General features: G+C 36.5%; 1 protein-coding gene across 3 annotated transcripts in view; it reads left to right on the forward strand.

Annotated features, from left to right (window-relative positions):
• Window positions 1-15,476: 15,476 nt before the first annotated feature.
• RBP2 (retinol binding protein 2) overlaps window positions 15,477-23,164 on the forward strand; it is a 29,807-nt gene continuing 22,119 nt past the window's right edge. The window contains exons 1-3 of one of the 3 annotated variants that reach the window (XM_069063875.1): window positions 15,481-15,637; window positions 16,863-16,928; window positions 20,922-21,053. In XM_069063875.1, coding sequence (XP_068919976.1) covers window positions 20,981-21,053 — 73 coding nt within the window. In that variant the 5' untranslated portion in view covers window positions 15,481-15,637; window positions 16,863-16,928; window positions 20,922-20,980. Of the gene's footprint in view, window positions 15,691-16,862; window positions 16,929-20,921; window positions 21,054-23,164 lie in introns of all 3 variants that reach the window. The other 2 variants (XM_069063873.1, XM_069063874.1) reach the window with 2 other exon arrangements.

Raw genomic sequence — 23,164 nt, forward strand, 5'->3', positions numbered from 1 at the left:
TCCATGTGGCCACATAGCACTTGAGATTTGTCCTTTGCATGGGTCACTGTAGCTATCAGACCAGGGAGGGACTATGTAGTAACAGGACACCCTCCACACAGTTATCAGAATACAACTCTTTGTGTCTTTCTTATGGACAAGCATGATATCCTATCTGTCCCTGCAGAAGAATAGTAGTTAAAAAAAAAAAAAGAAAAGTGGCTCTAATTCCAATACTCTATCAGATATATAGGTCTTATAACCCTCGTTACCTGAATGATGGGTGTCAGGAGTGTGGGTGTTAGGGAGCTTTGGGACAGTGATTGCCTCGGATATATTTTAAGCTATTTCTTACTTAACTATTTGCTTGTCATAAAAATGCTTTCAATTTTCAGTATATTTGGGGAGTTGTTCCTGCTACTATATGAAGTCATCTGAAATATGTAGGCTGATTTTTTTTAAAAGGGGGGAGGGAGAGATTCAGTGTGAACGGCCTCAAGAGCGTCACTGTAAAAACTTGTAACCCAAAGCTGGGAAAGTGCTTGGGTTAGCACTTGGGTACTGTTACATGTGAAAAACATGTTGCAAACCCTAAAGCATTAAGAAAATGTCAGCTATCGTTACTGTGGTTATCACCATTTTACATAAGAAAAAAACAAAAAGATTAAGTGACACGTAAATATGGTCACACAGCCCATGTCAAGCTGGGTTCAAACCAAGGTCTTTTGACTCTAAATCCTGTTTTGTTTTTATAAACCTCAAAGAAAAGTGAATCTAAGGACACTTTTCAAGACTTTCTAATGGTTAGTTGTTAACAGTCAACATAAATATCACCAGATGGGCAGTTATCTGTAAAGGAAATATTTTGTCTGTAGGATTACTGCACTTGCCACAAGATTAGAATGATACATACCGGAATTTTGTACTGAATCCAGAAGCCAGAAGAATAGCATTGGCAAAGGTTCACCAAACCAAGGGCCTTGAAGTAATTCATGCTGCTGGTTTCAGCAGCTCCCACAGCGGGAGGATACCCCCACTGGAGGGTGGGGGAAGGATTCTGCCAGAGTGGAGTCTGAGAGCCTGATGTTTTCATTGTGCTTGTTTGAGTTACTGATCTGGAAATGATAGTTTTCCTTGTAGATTTTGATGTAACTTATCCTGGGGAACAAAGGGGGGCTGACGATAGCAGAAACCCTGTCTGAATCCCTTATTGTGTACATGCATTCTTTTTCATTCTGACCCACTTTAGTGAATCTCTCCCTCATGGTACACACTGAAGATGACCCTAACACTTGGGGCAAATAGACCTAGCTTTTCAAATAGGGAATATTTATGAGGGGGAGGGGATTTAAAATGCCAAATCTTTTGGAGATGAGAATTCCTCAGTCAGGAATTTAAGACCACTGGTTAATAAAGTCCTCCTCATCCCAGCCCTTAAGAGAAGGGTAATTTGGAGCTACTAAATATAGATTTCTCAGTGCAATAGAAACATTGCTGGATTTGTGATCAGAAGATCTGAATTCAAATCCTGACTCAACCACCTTGGGGGGGGGGGTCATAAATTTAGTCATAGAAGGGACCTAAGAGACTGCCTAAGCTGACCCATCATTTCTAAGGAAACATATCCAGAAGCCAAGGAAGTGACCAAGATGAGATTCAAACCAAGGTATTCTTAACTCCATGACAAGCACTCCTCCCATGGGCACCATGTTGTTCTCAGGAGAAAGTTAGGCAACCTCTCCTGGGGAGCTTTACTTCCTTCCTCTATAAAATGAGCCTTGAAGAATTCAAAAGAGCAAATAATTTGTATTTATTTGTAGCTGACTTAGTCAAATGTACTTTGTTCTTATATTTGAATATTGCTATATCATATATGGAAATTGAGTTCCAACAAAATAATTAAGTTACACTGTAGAAGTAACTCTGGGATTTTAAGCCCAGATCCTGTTTTTTTCAAATTCTATGCTTTAGCAGCCTTGGCCCAAAATAAGCAGAAAGCAGGGACATTTATCCTAGACAGAAAGTTGCATTTATTTGTGAGACTGTCAGGTTACAAAGAGCCCCGAGATAGAAATCCAAAGACCTGGTTTAGCCTTAATTATAGCACTGATTTTCCAGGTGACTTTGGACAAGTTACTTAACTACTGTGTCTCATATTTTTCCATCTCTCAATGTTGATAATTCTTGCCATTTCTACCTGACAAGATTGCTTTATGTTGCAAATAAAGTCAAATGAGCTGTGAAAGCACTTTGAAGAATATAAAGGTACCATACAAGTATAAGGATGCATCTAGGTGATACAGCAGATAGAGTGCTGGGCCTAAAATTGGGAAGACTCATCTTCCTAAACTCAAATCTGATCTCAGACACTTGCTAGTTGTGTGACCGTGGGCAAGTTATTTAACCCCCTTTGCCTCCATTTCCTCATTTATAAAATGATCTGGAGAAGGAAATGGCAAACCACTCCAGTATCTCTGTCCAGAAAACTCCAAATGGGGTCATGAAGAGTCAGACATGACTGAAGATAGCAAGTATAAGGGATTATCATTATTATCGTTGATAGTATTGTTCAAACTCAGGGCCCACAGAATTTCCGTAAAAGTAGGGAAAATCTTGATGAGGAACTGAGATATCCAAAGCCCTTACCCTCTTCCCACTTCCCTTCTGTTTGGTCCTTATGTGAATTTCTGTGTAGAGGAGTTCGTCAAAACCAACCCTCTGTCTCAAGAAGAAACCAGACAGTCTGCTTTTGTTTTAATTATTTTTTTCTGCATTTGACAAGAGGGTGAACTAGTCACTTTGGAAAGTATTATTGTTTCATTATTTTGATTGAGTTGTGCCAAGACTATATGAACTGCACTTCTGACTACAGCTAAGGGGAAATTCTCTCCTGTCACCTGCCATTTTTCCAATTGTTTTCCCAAAGTTCCATTGAGAATGTTCAGGGGAGGTGGTTCTTATGATTCACCTGCAACCAAGAACTGAAGTCTTCTTTCAGGACTGAAGCCTACAGCTTTATAAAGCTGCAGAATTTTGGAGCTGAAGGGGAACTTTGAGATCATCTGGTCCAACCTCCTCATTTTGCAGATGAACAAACTGAGTCCCAGAGAGTTAAAGTCTTCTAAAGCCACATATTTCCAATTAGGGGAAGAACTGGGACTAAAACAAAAGTTTCTTGGTTTTTAGAGCATTTAATCACTCATCTAATCCTTACAATTAATGGCTGTCAAACTTCTGGTTGAATTTAGGGAGAGCAAAGAAGTGTAAGGTAAAAACAAGTAAGAAAAAAAAATGCCTGTAGACCAGAAGCTCCCAAATATATTTACCGTACTGCCCCCTTTTCAAAAAAAAAACAAACAACTACTAAGTGCCCCCCTGGGAAATCTACTTTCTTAACCCTTTAATTTTTTTTTAATTTGCATCATCTCAAAAAATAAAGATTTTTTAAAATGATGCATCTTAAATTTAATAATTTAGTGTAAATTTGTAGTTTTTTTCCCTGCATTGAAATTTTGATGATGCAATATTGCATCATGTAACCATTAGCATTGTATCATAAAGAACTCATTACACATACACATATTCCTGATGATGCATGCTGGAGTTCCCAACAATACACCACATGGTCACCTGCCAACACTTGCTGGTTAAGACCCGTTGGAGAACGTAACCACTGATTGATCATAACTTACATTTTGTATGTTTATTTGGAAAATAATGTAATCACTATGACTTTAATTTTGTTGCACAACAGATGAAACATGTACAAACAGTTTTTCTAAAATCTTTTCTCTTCTCTTCTTTCCTTAGGCTTCCATCATCTCCTTATTTTTTATTCAGCACCTCCCAATTGCACCAGAGGCTACTATACCCCCCTAGATTGTTCCAGCATTCCCAGGGGGTGGTATTATCCTCTTTGGGAACCTCTGGGTCTAGAAGACCAGCTTTAACTTCTCTTAATTTTCTCCTTCCTTCTGCCTCTCCTAGGTCCATTTATCCCTTGAAGTCTATCTCAAGTCCCACTTCATTCCTCTCCCCATGGACACAGTGCTCCAACTATGTGAAATGTCCTCAAAGTGTTCCAGCCTCTCAGGAACCACACACCAAAGCATTTAATTTTAGGTTTTGAAATTATTCTTGAATTGTTTCCTAGAATAAACCTCTCCCCAACTAGACTGTTGGACAGACAGACGGTATTAACTGCTTTTCATCCTCCTACGTACAAGCATAGAGCTAAGAGCTAGGTGGTGAAGATTATGACCAACATGCAGACTGACTAAAGAAAGTGAGACTTCTGTTTGAGCACTTGACCTTTCAAAGCTGACCCTCTGTCATTCTCTCTTTTCCATGATAAATTCTGAAGGAGTTGGCTGATTTTAACTTAGAAATGGAGATGATTCCATATCTCATTTTAATTAATGATTTGTCTGCCATCTTGAAGTTTAAAGACATATGACAAATGTTTTTGTTCTGCGTTTTCTAATGTATTTCGCTGAAATTTGGCAGAGTCTAAACATTACACATTAATTTTTCATGAAAATGTTAGAAGTGGATCTGCAATCTTTTGGAAGGCTTGTTTAAAGTTTCTTTTTTTTCAAAAAAAAAGTTTATTTATTTTTAGTTTTCAACATTCATTTCCATAAGTTTAAAATTTTCTCCCCCTCTCTCCCCAAGATGGCTTTGCAATCTGATACAGCCTCTACATATACATTCCTATTAAACATATTTTCACATTAGTCATGTTGTATAGAAGAATTATAACAAATAGAAGAAACCATGAGAAAAACAAATAACAACAAAAAAAAGAAAATAGTCTGATTTGTTCTGCATTCAGACTCCATAGTTCTTTCTCTGGATGTGAATAGCATTTTCCATCATGAGTCCTTTGGAATTGTTTTAGGTCCTTGCATTGCTGAGAAGGGCTAAGTCTGTCAAAATCAGTCATCACACACTGTGGCTGTAACTGTGTACAATGTTCTCCTAGTTCTGCTCACTTGACTCAACTTCAGTTCATATAAGCCTTTCCAGGTTTTTCTGAAGTCCACTTGTTCATCATTTCTTATAACACTTCTTATAGTATTCCATTATATTCATATACCACAGCTTGTTTAGCCATCCCTCAATTGATGGGCATCCCCTCAATTTCCAGTTCTTGGCCACCACAAAAAGAGCTGCTATAAATATTTTTGTACATGTGGGCCCTTTCCCCATTTTTTTTTCTTTTTTTGGAGGGCAATTGGGGTTAAGTAACTTGTCCAAGGTCACACAGCTAGGTGTGTGTGTGTGTGTGTGTGTGTGTGTGTGTGTGTGTGTGTGTTAAATGTCTGAGGCTGGATCCAAACTCAGATCCTCCTGACTCCAGGGCCAGCACTCTACTCACTATACCACCTAGCTGCCCTGCTTTCCCCATTTTTATGATCTCTTTGGGATATAGGCCTAGAATTGGTATTGTTGGGTCAAAGGGTATGCACATTTTTATAGCCCAAAGGCTATAAATTTGGAACTTTGGAACTCCAAATTGCTCTCCAGAATGATTGGATCAGCTCACAGCTCCACCAACAATGAATTAGTGTTCCAACTTTCCCACATTTCCAACATTTATAATTTTCCCATTTTGTCACTTTAGTCAATTTGATAGGTGTGATGTGGGACCTCAGAGCTGTTTTGATTTGCTTCTCGCTAATCAATAGTGATTTAGGACATTTTTTTTCATATGACTATAGATAATCCCTTTAATTTCTTCCTCTGAAAACTGCCTGTTCATATCCTTCGACTATTTATCAATTGGGGAATGAGTTGTATTCTTGTAAATTTGAAGTTTCTTTAAAAATTTTTTAAAAAGGTCTAGGTTTGATTAGGTTGTCCTCTGCTTATTGTAAAATAAAAAATATTGGGATTAGCCCTTTGACTTCATTGGTAGAAGGCATTCCAGAATGAAGAAACTCCCTTTAGCAATCCATGTCAGTACTTTTCCTGCAGTTTATTGTCTTTAGAGAGTAGCCTAGAACCCTGAACAGTTAAATGTCTTGCCTTCAGTCATAGCCATTACGTGTCAAAGGTGAAAGTTGAACCAGGTCTTCCTGGCTCCGAGGCTAGGTCCCTATCTACTATGCTAGATTGTTTATATAAAATTTCTTTTTTTTTCAGCTATTATTCCTATCTAACTTTATGTAGTTTAGAAATAATTTTTTTTTTAATTTTAGAAAAGAAAAAGTGGGAAATTTCGTTTCCAGAAGTGGTATTTTTAAGTCAATGTAGAAAACTTTTCTTCAAAATGATATTATGGAGTATAAATGAAAAATTCTACAAAAATCATTAGGCTCAGGAGCTGTTTTGCTTATGAAAAGAAAATTCTGTGCATAATTTATTATTCATAGTAGTTTTAAGGCAAACTGACATAGTGAAAAGAGCACTGAATTTAGAATCAGAGGACTTGGATCCAAATCTTTGCTCTTTTAGGGACTACCTCTATGACCCTAGGAAGTTAGGTGGTGCGGTGGATTAAGCTCCAGGTCTGGAGTCAGCATGACTCATGTTCTTGAGTTCAAATCTGATCTCAGATGCTTCCTAACTATGTGACCCTGGGCAAATCACTCAATCCAATTTGTCCCAGTTTCCTCATTTGTTAAATGAACTGGAGAAGGAAATAGCAAACCACTCCAGTATCTTTGTCAAGAAACACCGAATTGGGTCACAAAGAGTAGAACAAGATTGAAACAACTCAGCAACAACAAGTGTGATCGCAGGCAAATCATTTTATCATTTACAACCTTAGTTTTCATCATCCATAAAATGAATAGGGGGCAGATGATCTCTAAGTTTTCTTTTCCAATTCAAAATCCCATCATTTAGTCATAATTACAAACAGTTCTCACTTTCTGTGAGTGGACTGTTCCGTAGACCTCTACTTTTTTATGTAATGCAAATTTTTCCTTACCCACTTCACTTAGTCTACATAACAAAAGCATACACAAAATAATACCTTTATTCAAGTCATAAAATGTACTAAAATGCAGACATATTAAATACTGAACCATGATAATAAACAGAATTATGAAATGAAAGATAAAGGTAATGATAAAGTATACATAGTAAAGTTAACATAGATGTGCAGCAAGTCCCTTCTCCACCGACCGCACCTAGCCTTTATCACTGGTGATTGGCCATTCGACTTACTTTATAAAATGGTCATTACCCTCATGTATCTGATGATAGACAGCAACATTATCTTCAATTAGTCTTTCAAAATTCTTTATGTAAAATCAAATTTGCAAGATGCAAATTTATATAAAGCCAGAATTGCCTGTAGTCTTAAAATGTCATTTTAAAATAGTCTTAAAATTATATTTATAAATGTATTGATTTTTCTATCAATTTGTATTCTATTTTTAATACATTTGATTTATAAATGTAAGCAAGTAACTTTACAAAATACATTTACATCACAAATAAATTTGCAAAAAGTAATTTACATTATAAATAAGTTTACAAAAAAAATACATTTGAATCACAGGCATCTCTTAATTTTTGTACTTTCCATAAATGTACTCAATAGTTCAGAACATGACTAGTATCTAATAGGGTTGTTTTCTCCCATTCCCTAGTCCATCAGAGGGATTGGTCCACTCTTCTGGACACATAAAAGGAGAGCCTGCTGTTGTGACTCTGGACACTCTTATCTTCTCTGGGAAATGCCAGGCTTTCAAAACCTCTGGAGGAAGGGTCAGAAGTGACAGCACTTCTTACTTCTCAGGATTCAAAAGTCAGTGCTGAGACTGCTTGGAGCAGAGCCTCAAGGCTGCCAGACAGGTAAAAGAAAGGCATTCTAAAAGTTAGCTCCCAGGGAGACTGGGGTTTGAAGTGAGCCATGCTGCATCTCAGTGACCAAAAGCTCTTAAGACCTTAATACCAGCATGCAGGTTCAAAACATTTCTAGACAGGTCTTATTTCCCCTCCTTCATCACAATTCCACCCAGTCCTGTATTTGGGCCATGGCTGTCACTTGGGTCCTCTCCTAGGCTGGAATTCTCACCATTAGGAAGACTTACACCTTAGAATTGAAGAGCATCACCCCCATTCTCCCGCAAAAGTTTCTGAGAGCAAAGCAGGGAAGAAGGCTTAGCCTTCCACAAATGCATAGTATCACAATACTGATGGGACTTCCAGGGCTCTGAAAAAGTCTCCCTTGCCCCAAGATGCCTTCCTTACCTATTGACATTTGACTGAAGTCCCTCTTCCAAAGGACACAGCCTTTTATTCCATAGATAGGAAGAAGACTCCATCAAAAAGAGCAGAGCCTCAAGACAATTGGACAGGTAAAAGAAAAGCAAGTTTACCCTCCACCTTCCACTAGAAGAGGAAAGAGTGCCATATTTAAACTGTTTAAGTGACTTATGGGAGGTCCTATTCTAAGAGCAGGTTTTGGTCAGTGAAAAGCATATATGTCCTAGGCAGTGGAAGAAGAGGGTAAAGTCTTCCAAAAAAGAGATAACATGATCATAAAGAGGAAGATGGAAAGGAGGGGGGAGGGGGGCAGGAAAGCATTTATTGAATACCTACTATGTTGCAGGCACTGTGCATTTGATCCTAAGAACAACCTTGTGAGATCAATGCTATTATTATCCCCATTTTTCAGATGAGAAAACTGAGGCAGAGAGAGTCATTTATTCAGGATCACAAAGCTAGTAAATATACGAGGCAGGATTTGAAGCCAGGCCTTCCTGCTTTGAGGCTTTATCCCCTGTGCCACCTGGCAGCCTAGAAGCAGAAACACAGACTACCTTGACATTTCATCAGGCTAGCTGGAGAAAAGAGTGTTTTAGAATTGGATCATAATGTAGTTCCTGATTCTAAGGATCTGACCATGAATGGATAATTAACGATATTGCCTTGAGTTTGTACCATTTTTTTCCTTTAAAATAAAAAAAGGTTCAGATTCATCTACCCATTTTTCTTCCACCATTTGGCAGCAAATGCTTTTCTAAATGAGTGATTTGGTTTTCAGAATGAGAGGAATCTTGGTTCTCATGGTCTTGCTTAAAATTTCAGAAACATTTCTAGAGTCCAGGAGTGCTGATGAAATCGTTGGTATTATTTCATCTCAGTTGAGCTCTCTCTATAGCAAGGCAATCCTTTTATCCTCAATTTCTGATCGAGTCCTTAGCATACTCACCATAGCAACTGTTCTAAACTTTTCTGTCTTCAAGCCTCCCATAGCAACCCTTTCTGCTGAGGACTTTATATCATATGTTGCTTTAAAAACTGAAGTTATTGGGGCGGCCAGGTGGCTCAGCGAGTAAGAGCACCACACCAGCTCCAGTGTTGGGATGACCTGGAGATCAAATCTGGGCTCCGATACTCACTCAGCACCACACCCAGAAATAATTGGCTGTGTAACCTTGAGCAAGTTACTTAACCCCGATTGCTTTAAAAAAAAAAAACTGAAGCTGTTTGGGGCAGCTAGGTGGCACAGATCACTGGTCCTGGAGTCAGGCAGACCTGAGTTCAAATTCAGCCTCAGACACTTGACATTAGCCATGTGACCTTGGGTAAATCACTTAACTCCAATTGCCTTGCCCTCCCTCTCCAAAAAAAAAAAAAAAAGATTTAAGCTGTTCTCTGTAAGCTCCTTCTTCTCCTTTTCTGCTCATATCACATCCCTCTGACATAATCTCCACTATCTCCTATTTTACTATGGTTTCTCATGAAGAAAGAAAGAGGTGGCCCTTCTCCTTGCCAACTCTGTCTCTTTATAATACACTTGATCTTCTCCCTTCCTATTTTCACTGGCAGGTTGTCTCCCCTCTAGTCTCTCCCTATCTACTGGCTTCTTTTCTAATGTCTAAAAAGTCCATTTCTTTCCATTCCTTAAGAAATCCTCACTAGATTGATGCTAGCTTTTGTCCTCTATCTTGTCCCTGCTAGCCCAATATCTCTCCTCCCTTTCACAGCTAAAATTTCTCTTTTTTAAATTAACAAGTATTTATTTTCTCTCCTTCTTACCAACCTCTTTCCCTCCTAAAAAAAGGAGAAAGAAAAAGAAAACCCTTGTCACAGATTTGCATAGGCAAGCAAAACAAATTCCTATATAGGCCATATCCAAAAATGTGTATCTCATTTTACATATTTAGTCCATCACATCTCTGTTAGGCAGTAGGTATCATTCTTCATCATTAATCCTCTGGAATCATGGTTGATCACAAATTGATCAGAATTTTTAAATCTTTCAAAATTTTTCATTTTTCCCTTTGACCCAACAATACCACTTCTAGGTCTGTATCCCAAAGAGATCATAAAAATGGGAAAAGGACCCACATGTACAAAAATATTTATAGCAGTGTTTTCTGTGGTAGCAAAGATACCCATCAACTGGGGAATGACTGAACAAGTTGTGGTATATGAATGTAATGGAATAATACTATTGTGTAATAAGAATGATGAGCAGGTGAACCTCAGAAAAATCTGTAAAGACTTGTTCAAACTGATGCTGAGTGAAACGAACAGAGCAAGGAGAACATTGTACACAGTAATAGCCACAGTGTGTGATGACTGACCTTGATAGATTAGTTCTTCTCAGCAATGCAAGGATCTAAGACAGCTGCAAAAGACTAATGATAGCAAATGCTATCCACATCCAGAGAAAGAACTTTGGAGTCAAAATGCAGATGGATGCATACTATTCGCTCTCCTTTTCTCTTGTTTTTTTTCTTCTTTCTCATGGTTCCTCCCATTAGTTCTAATTCTTCTTTACATCATGACTAATGTGAAAATATGTTTAATATGAAAGTATAAGTAGAGCCTGTATCAGATTGCACACTGTCTTGGGTGGGGATGGAAGGAGAGGGTAGAGAAGAAAATTCAAAACTCAAAATCTTATGGAGGTGAATGTTGAAAACTAAAAATAAATTATATATATATATATTCATTTTCAAAATGTTCTTGCATAAATTATTTTCCTGGTTCTGATCACTTCACTTGAATCAGTTTATATAAATCATCCCAGATTTCTCTGAAATTGTTTCATCATAGAGTGCGATAGTATTATATTACATTTATGGATCATAATTTGTTTAACCATTGTCTAACTGATTGGCAACTCCTTAGATTCCAGTTTTTTGCCATCACAAAAAGAGTTACCATAAATATTTTTGTATGCATGAGTAATTTTCCTCTTTTTTAATCTCTTTGGAGTTTCTCTTTAGTGGTATCTCTGGGTCAAAAGGTGTGCACAGTTTAGTAATTTTGTAAAACAGTTACAAATTGCTTTTCAGAATGGCTGTATCAATTTACAGCTTCACCAACAGTGTGCTTATTTTCCCAAATCCCCTTCATCACTTGTCATTTTCCTTTTTTTGTTAACTTTGCCTATCTGATGGGTATGAGGAAAAATCTCAAGTTGTTTTAATTTTATTTTGCCAATTGTTACAGATTTGGAGGATTTCTTCATATGGATATTGATAGCTTGTATTTCTTTCTCTGAAAACTGTCTATTTTTATCCTGTTATCCTTTTTATCAATTGGAAAATGGTTCTTTAAAAATTTGAATTAATTCCTTATTTGTCTCGGAAATGAGACTTTTGTCAGAGAAATCTGATGTAGATTTTTTTCCCTGTTAACTATTTCCCTTCTAATTTTAGCTTACACTTGTTTTATTTGTGCAAAAATTTTTCAAATTTATATAATCATAATTGTCCATTTTTCTTCTGCGATTTTCTCTATCTCCTGTTTGGTATGAATCCTTCTCCTAACCTTTAATCTAAAAGTAAATATCTTCCTTGTTCCTCTAATTTGTTTCTAATGTGACTTTTTATATCAATTTATTTATTCATTTCAGACTAATCATGGTGTAGGTGTGAGGTGTTCTTTTAAATTTAATTTCTGTAAAATTGTATTTTTTTTGCCAGAAATTTTTGTTTACTGGAGTTTTTGCTCCAGTAGCTGGGATCTTTGGGTTTATTGATCATTGTTACTGGTTTCATTTGTTTCTTTTTGTTGTATAGCTAATCTGTTTAGTTCATTGGCCTCTCTAATTCTTAATCATTAACAAATTATTTTAATGATTGCTGCTTTGTAGTGTGAGATGATTCTGCCAGGCCCTCTTCCTTCCCATTTTTTTTTTGTCATTCCCCTTGAGATTCTTGATCATTTGTTCTTCCACATGCTTTCTCAGTTAAATTCCTTGAGAAAAAAACCATCAATCTATGGTGCCTCCACTTCCCTAACCCTCTGCAATATTACTTCTAACCTCTTCATTCAATTTAAACAGCTTTCTCCAAAGTGTCAATGATTTCTAAATTGCCAGAGCTAATGACCTCTTCTCCCCTCTTTTTCCTTCTTGACTTCTCAACATTTAATACTTTACCATCTACAACCTTCTCCTCCTGGATACTCTCTCCTCTTTGGATTTCATGGAACTGTTCTCTCTTGGTTCTTTTCCTTCCTGTCTGACTGCTCTTTCCCAATCTCTTTTTCTGGATCTTCACCCATGTCAGGTCCACTCATATCAGCCTTCCACCACTCTAAACTCCAGTGGCTTCCTAGTAGTTCCAGGATCAAATATGAAATGCTCTGTTAAGCATTCAGAGTCCTTCATAATTTAGTCCCTTCCTACCCTTCCAGTCTATTTAGCCCTTACTTCCCCATATGAACTCTTTGATACAGTGATATTGATCTCCAAGGTATTCCATGAACAAGACACTCTATTTCTCCACTCCCAGCATTTTCTTTGGCTCTTCACCCCCTGCCTGGAATAGTCTCCCTCCTGAACACCAAGTAATATGAGTAATATCTGTCATCCCTTGAAACTTTCATAGGACTGATATGCAGTTGGCGCCTGCTTTAAGCAAGCCCCATTAAGAATTATCAATATTTAGAAAGAAAGTAAAATAGGATTATCTCATTCATTTTATAGAAAAGATACTTCATTTTACTAAGATTCTTTGCAGGTTTCCTCTTCAACATTGTTTTATGCATATACAGCAATATTCAATGTATGAAGTTTAAATTTACATATAACTCTTCAGCAACACATCCATTGCATAAAATGGGATACAGGAGTATCCTTCTATAAGACTAGTATTAATGGACTATAGGTGTTGTATTAATTCTATATATAATTATTCTATTTCTAGGGATATAATTTGACCTGTGTATATATATGTGTGTGTATTCAGGTATGTATACTTATATATTATTCATTTCATTTATTACTTGTGTGTTTGTGTATATAATTATATGTATAATTAATTTCCTATATAATTATTCTATTTCCAGGAATATGATTTGAGCTATGTTTATGTATGTGTATATTACACATATATAAGATTTAATTTATATAAATGTGCTATATAGATTTATGTAACTGTGTGTATATAATACGTTGCATAAGCATATATAATATATTGATTATATATAATATATATAAGTAAATGTCATATATATTTTATTCTATCAAATCATATAATATATATAGCAAGTTATATATAATATACATAGGCCAAATCATATACCTAGAAATAGAATATATATTCTATTATATAAGAAATTAATATAACACCAATAGCCCATTAACACTAGTCTTATAGAAGGATACTCCTGTATCTCATTTTATATAATGGATGTGTTGCCGAAAAGTTATGTGTAAATTTAAACTTCATACATTGAATACTATATGACCCAAACTTGCTATTGAAAAGGAACTCTATAAAGAATCCTTTTGTAAAATGAAAAGTCCCTCTAGAAAATGAAGACACACACATATACACAGGGCACGTCATATAACATGTATATGTGCATATATGTATTACATGAATCATATGCATCTATCTATCTATCTATCTATCTATCTATCTATCTATCTATCTATCTATCTATCTATCTATGTAAAAGTGTGGGTCTGGGTGTATATTGCACTATCTACCAGTATATTATCTAGTTTTCTTTCCTAAGCCAATACACACACATATACAAATATATGTAAGCAACATATTATATGATATGGCCCATGTATTTACATGCATATACATATATACACATACATATTGTATTGTATTGCATTGTACTGTACTGTATTACATTACATGATATGATGTGATATGATATGATATGATATGATATATGCGTATATGTGATTAGACTCAGTGGCCTCTGCACTCCCTTCCAGATTAAGATCTCTGATTCTATCCCAAAGTGGAGTGGACTGCCTTGGGAGAGACTGGGTTTCCCTAACTAGAGGTCTTCAGGTGAACTTCGGGTGATTATTTGTTGTGAATGTCCTTGAGGGCACTAGTGCAGAGAGGAGCTGGTTTCTCATGGCAGCCCATTCCACCTCTGAGATTCTGTGATTGTGTAACTTGCCTAGAGTTGCACAGTCAGCAAGTGAAGGAAGCCCAAGTTGAATTCAGATCATCTGACTCTCAAATCTACTCCTTTTTTTTTTTCATTCCACGGTGCTGTGATTTTAACCTTTAATAATTTTGACCCTTAATAATACTGTTTTTTCTATCTGGAATTTCTTCTCTCCTCTCCTCTCTTTTTGCCTATGTTACCTATCTTTCAAAGATATCTCAAATCATACATACACACACACACTGCTATATATATTTATATATATATATATTATTATTATTATTATTATTTGCTTTTTGGAGGGGCAATTGGGGTTAAGTGACTTGCCCAAGGTCACATGGCTAGTAAGTGCTAATTGTCTGATGCCGGATTTGAACTCAGGTCCTCCTGACTCCAGGGCCGGTACTCTATTCACTGCTCCACCTAGCCACCCCCACCATATATATTTTACATGAGGGGATGGGGAAAAGTAAAGAGCATTTTTTGAGATCTACTATGTTATGGGCACTTTTTCTTGATTTCTTCCTCTTTTTAAACTAATTTTGCACTGGTTGACCATACTATTCAATCAACAGAATTGTAAGGAAACTAAGAACACTGCATTACAGCCTAGTAGTCTGTGATCTCATTTTCTGCCCCGTATCATTAAGCTGTCCATTATATCAGCACATGATGTGATGTATAGCCCAGTCTTATTCATTGTTTCATCTGGGTTAGTTTTCTTTTCTGAACTAAATTTACTTTTCTTATATATTCCTATATATTAATAGAGGAACTAACAAAGTGCTAGGCACCTGGTAGGTGCCCAGTTAATATTTTTAGATGCTTGGTTAATTCATTGAAGGAAATCTGTGGAATAATTACCACCTTGAGGTTCTAAAACGAAGGCAGTTCTTCAGCTAGATAAAATTAAACAGGTGGTACCCTATTTGGAGGTAGGAGGATGCAAAGTATATTTCCTCCACAGGATCCTAGGAGTTAAAGCTTTAGTGAAGGATGAGTCATCTTGCCATTCCATTACTGATTCATGAGCCGCCTCGGGATTTACTGACAAGTGAACCAGTTTTGCCTGGTCATTTGATTTTAGAGGAAATTGCCCCACCTTAGGGTTGTGGTGTTTACCATCCCACCCTCCTAAGTCTAAAAGAATCCTTTCCTTGCTTTTGGAGAAAGCAAGAGGGAAAGAGAGGGAAGGAATAGGGTGACAGTGTGGGTGTGGACAGAACTGTTGAGGAGAATACCTCAACACAGAGCACAACAACAGAATACAGTGAAGCCAGCATCTGGAAAACCACTCTCCCTGAGACTGGAGGTAAAATGGTTGGGTATCTTTCTTCAACTTTTTCTTTGATTAACTCCAAGCAGGTAATTGATCTTCTTACCATTCTGGACATCATTTATTGGGTATGTTCTATTAAGTGAGTGCAAACTTGGACCCACTGGTAAAAAGTGTCCCAAGGAAAGTCTGTTGTGACTTAAATAAATTTAAGACCTGTGGGGTGTTCCAGATGTGATATCCACCTAAGAGGCTGTGGCAAATTAATGGATGACTAAGCCACATAAATTACTAATGGGATTAAGGTAAGAAATTAGAGAGGAAAATGTTAGTGCTCAAACATACTGCGAACTCATCTATAAATTATCCTCCATGGTCCCTGTCAGGCATAGAATCTGGGACTGGAAGGAATATGAGGTTAACCCATTTATGGAGTGTCTGAGCTCCATAGATATTATAGGGAAGATGGGGTGTTATTGGATCTAATTTATTCATTATTAGTGTTGGCTTTAGGACATCACAATTTCACAGGGTCCATTTTCCTTGGGGATTCCATGAGATTAAGGGACTGACCTTTTCATACTTATGTGTATTACATTGTGGTGATAACTACCAAGTTAGCCTCCTCACAAGGAATCCCTATCATCCTTAGTTCTAGATAATCCCTCATTCTGGTTCATCTTACTTAACAATTTAGGAAAATATTGACCTTTACCGGATATATATTCAGTCAATCAATAAGCAATTATTTATCGAAGGCATGTAATGGCTCAGCATTATGCTAGGACATAAGGAATATACAGAAAAATGGAAATACTTGAAAATTAAGAAGTTATTTGCTGAACTATTATCTCTTATTCACTCAATCTCTCTCTTTTTCTCTCCTTAGTTATAAAGGATTGTTCTGCATAAGTTGGATGAGATGATTTCTAAAGTCTCTTCTAACTTTAAAACCCAATGAATATTTAACTGTTGCCTTCAAATAACTTAAAATCTATTTGGAAAAACAAGATCAAGGTGTGAAAGAATGAACACTGTAATACAAGAATGTGATATCCAATGTTAAATGAAATATTATAGGGATTCAGAGAGGAGAGAGATCATTGTGGGCTGAAGTAATTGGGAGACTTAATGGGAGGAGAGGTAATACTTCAGCTGAACCTTGAAAGGTACAGATTTTAATAGATGGGGGAGGGTTGAGAGAAGCCATTATTGTTTTTTTTCTTACACAATTTCAATATTTTCCCTTCTCCTTTACTAGTAAGTCATTTTATGGCTTTGGGGATCTTCTGCTTTCATTGAGCCACCAAGGAAATCCTAGGACTTGGTTAGTTTAATTCTTATTTTTGCTTACCTCCCAATTCCTTTTCTTTCCCTCAATAACTACCTGTCACCAGCAGGAGACTAGGGAGTCTGTACCAGCCTGGAGGATTAAATTGGTGATATCCAGAGGTATCCCTACTAAAAGTTATCAATCCCTACTTGCATCTATGGGGTACAAATATAATTTAGACATTTCTTTACAGGTTCTTCCATTATGGGACCCAATCACCTTCGTTCATGTACTTAAGATGCCTAATATCTCATCCCCCTGGTCCTGGTTACCTTGAGGCTTTTTAAAAAATATCTTATTAATATCCAATTTTTTATACCACAATCTTTTTTTTTTGCTATCTTCTCCTTCTACTTGTCCACTATTTCCCTTTATTTTATTTTATTTTTTTACTACTACAAAAACTGTTGTGAATAGTTTGGTATATGTAGAGCCTCTCTTTTTGTCTTTGGCCTGTTTGGGGGTATAAACACAATTATAGCAGCACTGAGTCAAAAAGAATAAATAGTTTAGTGACATTTATTGAACAATTCCAAATTGTATTTCAGAATGCAGAGACCAATTCACAATTTTATTTGTTTTTAAATAATGTATTTTTTTTTTAAAAATGTTCCTATCTTTTGACTTTATTTCCCCAAAATATCCTTCCACTTTTCCTTATCCATCAAACCACACCTTATAAGAAATAAGTTTTAAAAAAAAAAAGAAAATCAGTTTAGCAAAGCTAACCAAGATGTCAACCAAGTCCAAGAGTATATGTAGTATTCCACACCAATAGTTCCCCACTTCAGCAGAGAAGGGAGGAATATATATTCTCAGATCACTTCTTCAGGGTCAAGCTTGGCCATGGTAATTGCACAGTATTCAGTTTGGACTTATCTGTTTTATTGGTTTATTGTTGCTGTCCTTTCCATTTATATTGTTATTATCATTATGTATATTGTTTTCCTGGTTCTTATTACTTCAACTTTGTATCAGTTCATGTCTTCCCATGCTTCTCTGTATTCTTCATAATCATTTTCTTGCTAATACAGGGTTGGGATATGTGTTATGAATTTAATAAATGCTCTGTCTATCTATCTAGTTATCTTCAACTACCTACAGCAACATTCCATTCCATTCACATATCACAATTTCTTTATCTATTTCCCCATCGATAGGCTTTTGCTTCCATTCCACTTTTTTACTACTTCATGAAGTGCTGCAATAAACATTTTGATATATGAAAGACCTTTCTTCCTATATTTGACCTCTTTAGTGTATATATCAGTAATGGAATTTCTAAGTCAAAGAGTATGAACATTTTAGTCACTTTCTCGGCATCATTTCAAATTGTTTTCTAAACTATTTGGACACCAATAATTTGTAAACATGCCCTTCACAATCCCACCTACATTGACTATTTCCAGATTTTATAATTTTTTCTTTACTTTGACAGGTATGAAGTAATGCCTCAGTGTTATTTCATTTGCACTTATCTTTTTCACAGTTTTGAGCACTGTTCTTACTATTTTTGATAGGCTATAATTCTTCCTTTGAAAATTTTCTATCCTTTGACAACTTCGTTGTTATTTGGTTGTTTAGTCATGTTTGACTCTTCGTGACCCCATGGACCACATAGTCTGTTAGACCTTTCTATGCTTCACTATCCCCAGAAGTCTGTCCAAGCTCATGTTTGTTGCTGACACTATAGTTGTGACACTATCCATCTCATCCTCTGTTATCTTTTCTTTTGTCTTCCATCTTTTCCCAACATCATTTATCTATTGAGAAATGGTTTTTGGCTCTCTATGTCCATGTTAATTCCCTGACTCAGAGATATTTCTTGCAAAGATTTTTTTTTCTCTACTTAGTGACTTCTCTCCTTGTTCTGGCTGCACTGATTTTGTTAATGTAGAAGCTTTTTAATTTTCTATATCAGAGATTGTCAATTTTGTCTTTTATGAGCCAGCTTGGTATTGGGCTTTGAAGATGCCCAAATGCAAATTCCTACATCATGTTTCCCTGTCCACTTCTGCCTCTATCACTTGTCTTTCAGTTTGTGGCTAAGCCTGTATCATCCATCTTCTCTGTTTGCGCTTGACTTACTTGACCACATTTTGATTCTATTTCTGAACAGCTGGGCATTTTTTCTCCCCTGCTTTTACCTCACTCAAATAACTGTTTACTAAAAAATGAATGCATTGTTTTACATTCCCTTCAGAACAGTTTCCCAACAATTAGCATACATTACCATATATTTCTTAGAGCTCCGATATTTGATCACTATGTTTAGAGATGAGAAGTATAAGATTCATTCAAAGTGGTAATTGAGTTTGTTTCCAGCTACTAAAAATCTTGTTTATTCAAATTCAACCCTTCTTTCCCTCACAGTAAGCTTAGAAGAATGGGGATTTACAATACTATTCATGTCCTGTTTTTCATAGAAGTAGACACTGGTACAATTAATTCACCTATTTGCTGAAAAAAAAATTTTTTTTTAATCATTGCTCTGATGGGATACATTCTACATTTTGGTCAGAAATATCTAGCATTGAGAATTGTGCAACTTAACAAAAACCTTTTGGGTGATCACTCTAGTTCTCCTGCCTGGATCATGTCAATAGGCTCCCTACATACAATTATCAGATTAATTATCACAAACCACTTTAATCATGCCACTGTAATAGTCAAACCTTCAGTGACTCCCTTTTGCCTATAGGATTAAATCAAAATTCTTACCTTGCCTGGCAACGATTCATTGGAAAAGAAGGAAATAAATATTGATTAAGCATCAGTTATGTGACAGATAGTACATAGAAAGCTTCACAAATACTATCTCATTTGATCTTGATAATCATTTCATTTGATCCTCAGAACAACTCTGTGAAGTAGGTACTTTTATGGTACCATTTTATAGTTGAGAAAACTGAAGCACAGAGGTTAACCAACTTGCCCAGGATTACTCTGCTAGTAAGAATCTGAAGTCAAATTTGAATTCAGATCTTCCTGACTTCAGGTCTAGTGCTCTATTCACTGTACCACCTAGCTATCTAGGTAGCCCTTCCAAACATCTTCCATGACTCCTTTAAATGAACTCTACCTTCTAGCCAGATATGTCTGCCTATTGTCCTGTGGATGTACTTGTATATTCCTGCTACCTTCATTTATACTTCCCCCTGACTGGTGTACATTCCTTAGACGCCCTCTTTCCCAATCTATCATTCCATTCCATTCATTTAACAAGTGTATAAGCAACTACTATGTGCAGAAGAAACAAATGAAATCCTATCTCCTTTGTAAAGCTTTTCTTGATTAACCAACCTACAGTGACTTCTCTCTCCTGTGACTCTTAAAGAATTTATAGACTGATTTATTCATTTGGCATTCTTATTGCGAATTATCTCCCCCCTCCCCTTTCTCACTCACTCTCTCTCTATCTCTCTTTCTGTGTGTTTGTGTGTGTGTCTTGTCTTCTCAGACTGAATTCTACTTGAGGCAACAGACTGTATCTTAAACTCCATGTCCTCAGATACAAACAGTATATACTCTATAAATATTTGCTTCTCCAATTGGGTGTTGATTCCCAACTTGATATATGACTTCATGCTCATGGGGGTCAGCATTGCCTGCTAGTCCAAAGTAAAACATTTGCCCTTGTGTCCATGCAGTATAGACTCTAAACTTTTTTTCCCCTCAAGTACCAGACAAAATGTTTCAAGTTATGCCTTAAGAGTCCCTTATGAGAACACAGACAGCCAATGATAGTCAAAGGAATCATGCAAGCGCTCTTCAAGGGTCACTGCATGAACCAGGACCTTCCCTTGGTGACTCTTTCCCAAACTTGATTTTTCATTCACCTGCAGTTCCACTGAACTTTGCTAATAAAAGTAAAGTTCTTTGGAGATTGTCCTTCTGACCCTCGAACTCTCTTATCTATAATGCAAAGTCATAAACTATATTCTAACAGGATATAAAATAGCACATTCTAACTCATTCTCCCTACAGCTCCTATTTCCACAGCTTGACATCTCTTCCAACTGGAATCAGTGTCTGAACCAGCCACAATGCTTAGTGACCAGAGTGGAACCTGGGAAATGGAGAGCAATGAAAACTTTGAAGGCTACATGAAGGCATTAGGTAAATGAGAATAACCCAAGGGGAAAGAGGCTGTCAGGAAGGGAAATGCCTTATCTAAATTGTAAAGAAAAATAGAAGCATTGGGATAATGGGAAGATCACTGGACTAGGGGATCAGGAGGCTTGAATTCAACTACTGGGCATGTCACTTATTTGTTGTGTGACCTTCAACAAGTCATTTTCCTGCTCTGGGTTATAGTTTCCACATCTGTAAAATGGGGACTTTGGAATAACTTTTCATAAAGATTCCTCTGGTAACTTCAGTCTTTTTTGTTAGATTTGAATTACTGTAAAATTCTTCTTCTGAGCCTAGAACAACTGATCAACTCAGTTAACCTTATAAAGGGTGTTACAGTAAGGCTGATACATGTCAAAACAATTGCTCGATTCATAAAGGGAAAAAATCAGTCAAAACGTATTCTTTGGACTGATGTAGACCAGCTGACTGGTTGCTTGTCAGAATTGTAAAGCATGCCTCAAATGCTAAGAGCCAGACTGGTCTTCTGAAACTTTCTGCCTGACTCTTGGCAGAATCAAGGGTCAAATCTGGTGCCAAGGCAGAACAAATAAAGATAACTTTCTAAGCAGTCAGTTGGCTTTGGGTAAAGCCAAGTTTCTTTTCAACTTCATCTACCCTTTAAACATTAACGACTGCTTTAAAAGCAAAGATATTATAATAGATTTTGAGGAGGTCTAGATATGTGATTTCATTGTCATTGGGAACTCCAAATTAGGAACTTCCCTCTGCCAATACAAATATTCAATTGTACCAAAAATGTCATTCTTGTTAAGGGTCACATGTGTGTACGCATCAGGGACAGGACTTGAACCTAGATTTGCCTGATCCCAAGGTCAGCTCTCTGTTAACTATATTGCATTGCCCTCAGCTTGATATTGCTATTGTGAGGTTTTGAATGATCAAAAGAAATGAAATGAAAGTAAAAATTATGTCTATAACAACAAAAAAGAAATGAAAGTCTGAGTATGTCTGAACTGAAATAAATGAATTACATCTTGGAAGCTTAATACCTATCTGACCTTGAACAATTTACTTAACTTCTCTGGGTCTCAGTTTCTTCACTATAAAATGAGGTCAGACTCGTTGACTTTGGAGGACCTTTCCCCTTCTAGATCTATGATCCCTTTGGTCCTTATGACCTGGATGATATTATATACTATTAGAGCTAGGAGAGACCCACCTAATCAATCATTTCTTTCAGTTGCCTCATTTTTATCAATGAGAAAACCAAGGTTTAGAGAGCGTAAGTGATCTGGCCAGTCACCCAGCTAGCAGAAGAGGCACCCCGCTTCTCTTAATGAAAATCCAGCTGTTTTTCTTCTATAGTTTGCTGCCCTCTCTATTCTAGAAGGAATTTGTGTTCAGATAGGGACTGGGGTAGAATGATATCCAATGTCCCTTCCAACTTTTATATTCTATACCTAACCTCAGAGACTGTTATGGAGAATGCCACTGGCAATTCTCTTTGTGGCTTCTATATTGCAAATCAATGATGGTTTCAACTTATTATATACCACCAGTGGCCATCATTTTTTGACTGAGTAATGCTATAATAAATTACATTTTAAAATGTACAGAAGCAGAATATTTATTGAAATCAAAGGGAAATAATATATGTTGTTGAAGTTTTTAAATCAAATTGGTTGGGGGGGAGGGAACTTACAGCATAAAACTGAGAACCAGGAGTCCTGGATTATAGTTCCACTTCCCCCATCAATATACTGTCTTGCTTCTAATCCATTGACTCAGAGCAGGAATTAGATTGTGGGGTAGCGGAATAAAAATTAGATTGGAAGTCAGGAAACCTAAGTTCAAGGTTCTTTCATCAAATCATTGTGATCTTCGACATTTAACCTCCCTCAGCCTCCATTTCCTTATTTTTCAAATAAGAATAATAACTGCCCTGTTTAGCTCATAGGTATATTGTCAAGATCAGTCAGTCAGTAAGTATAGAGGTAATATTTATGAAAATTTATGTGTGTTTTAATACCAAGTCTTATACAATGGGAATTACTTGTATTATGGCTGTTTCCATTTCCCTATAATTAATTAATTGTCTAACCTTCATGCACCTGAGTCTCCACAAAATAGAT

This window comes from Petaurus breviceps, unplaced genomic scaffold (genome assembly GCF_028583685.1).
Source record: "Petaurus breviceps papuanus isolate PSGF00001 unplaced genomic scaffold, PetGlider_PUasm1.0 90604, whole genome shotgun sequence".
NCBI classification, from domain to species: Eukaryota; Metazoa; Chordata; class Mammalia; order Diprotodontia; family Petauridae; genus Petaurus; species Petaurus breviceps.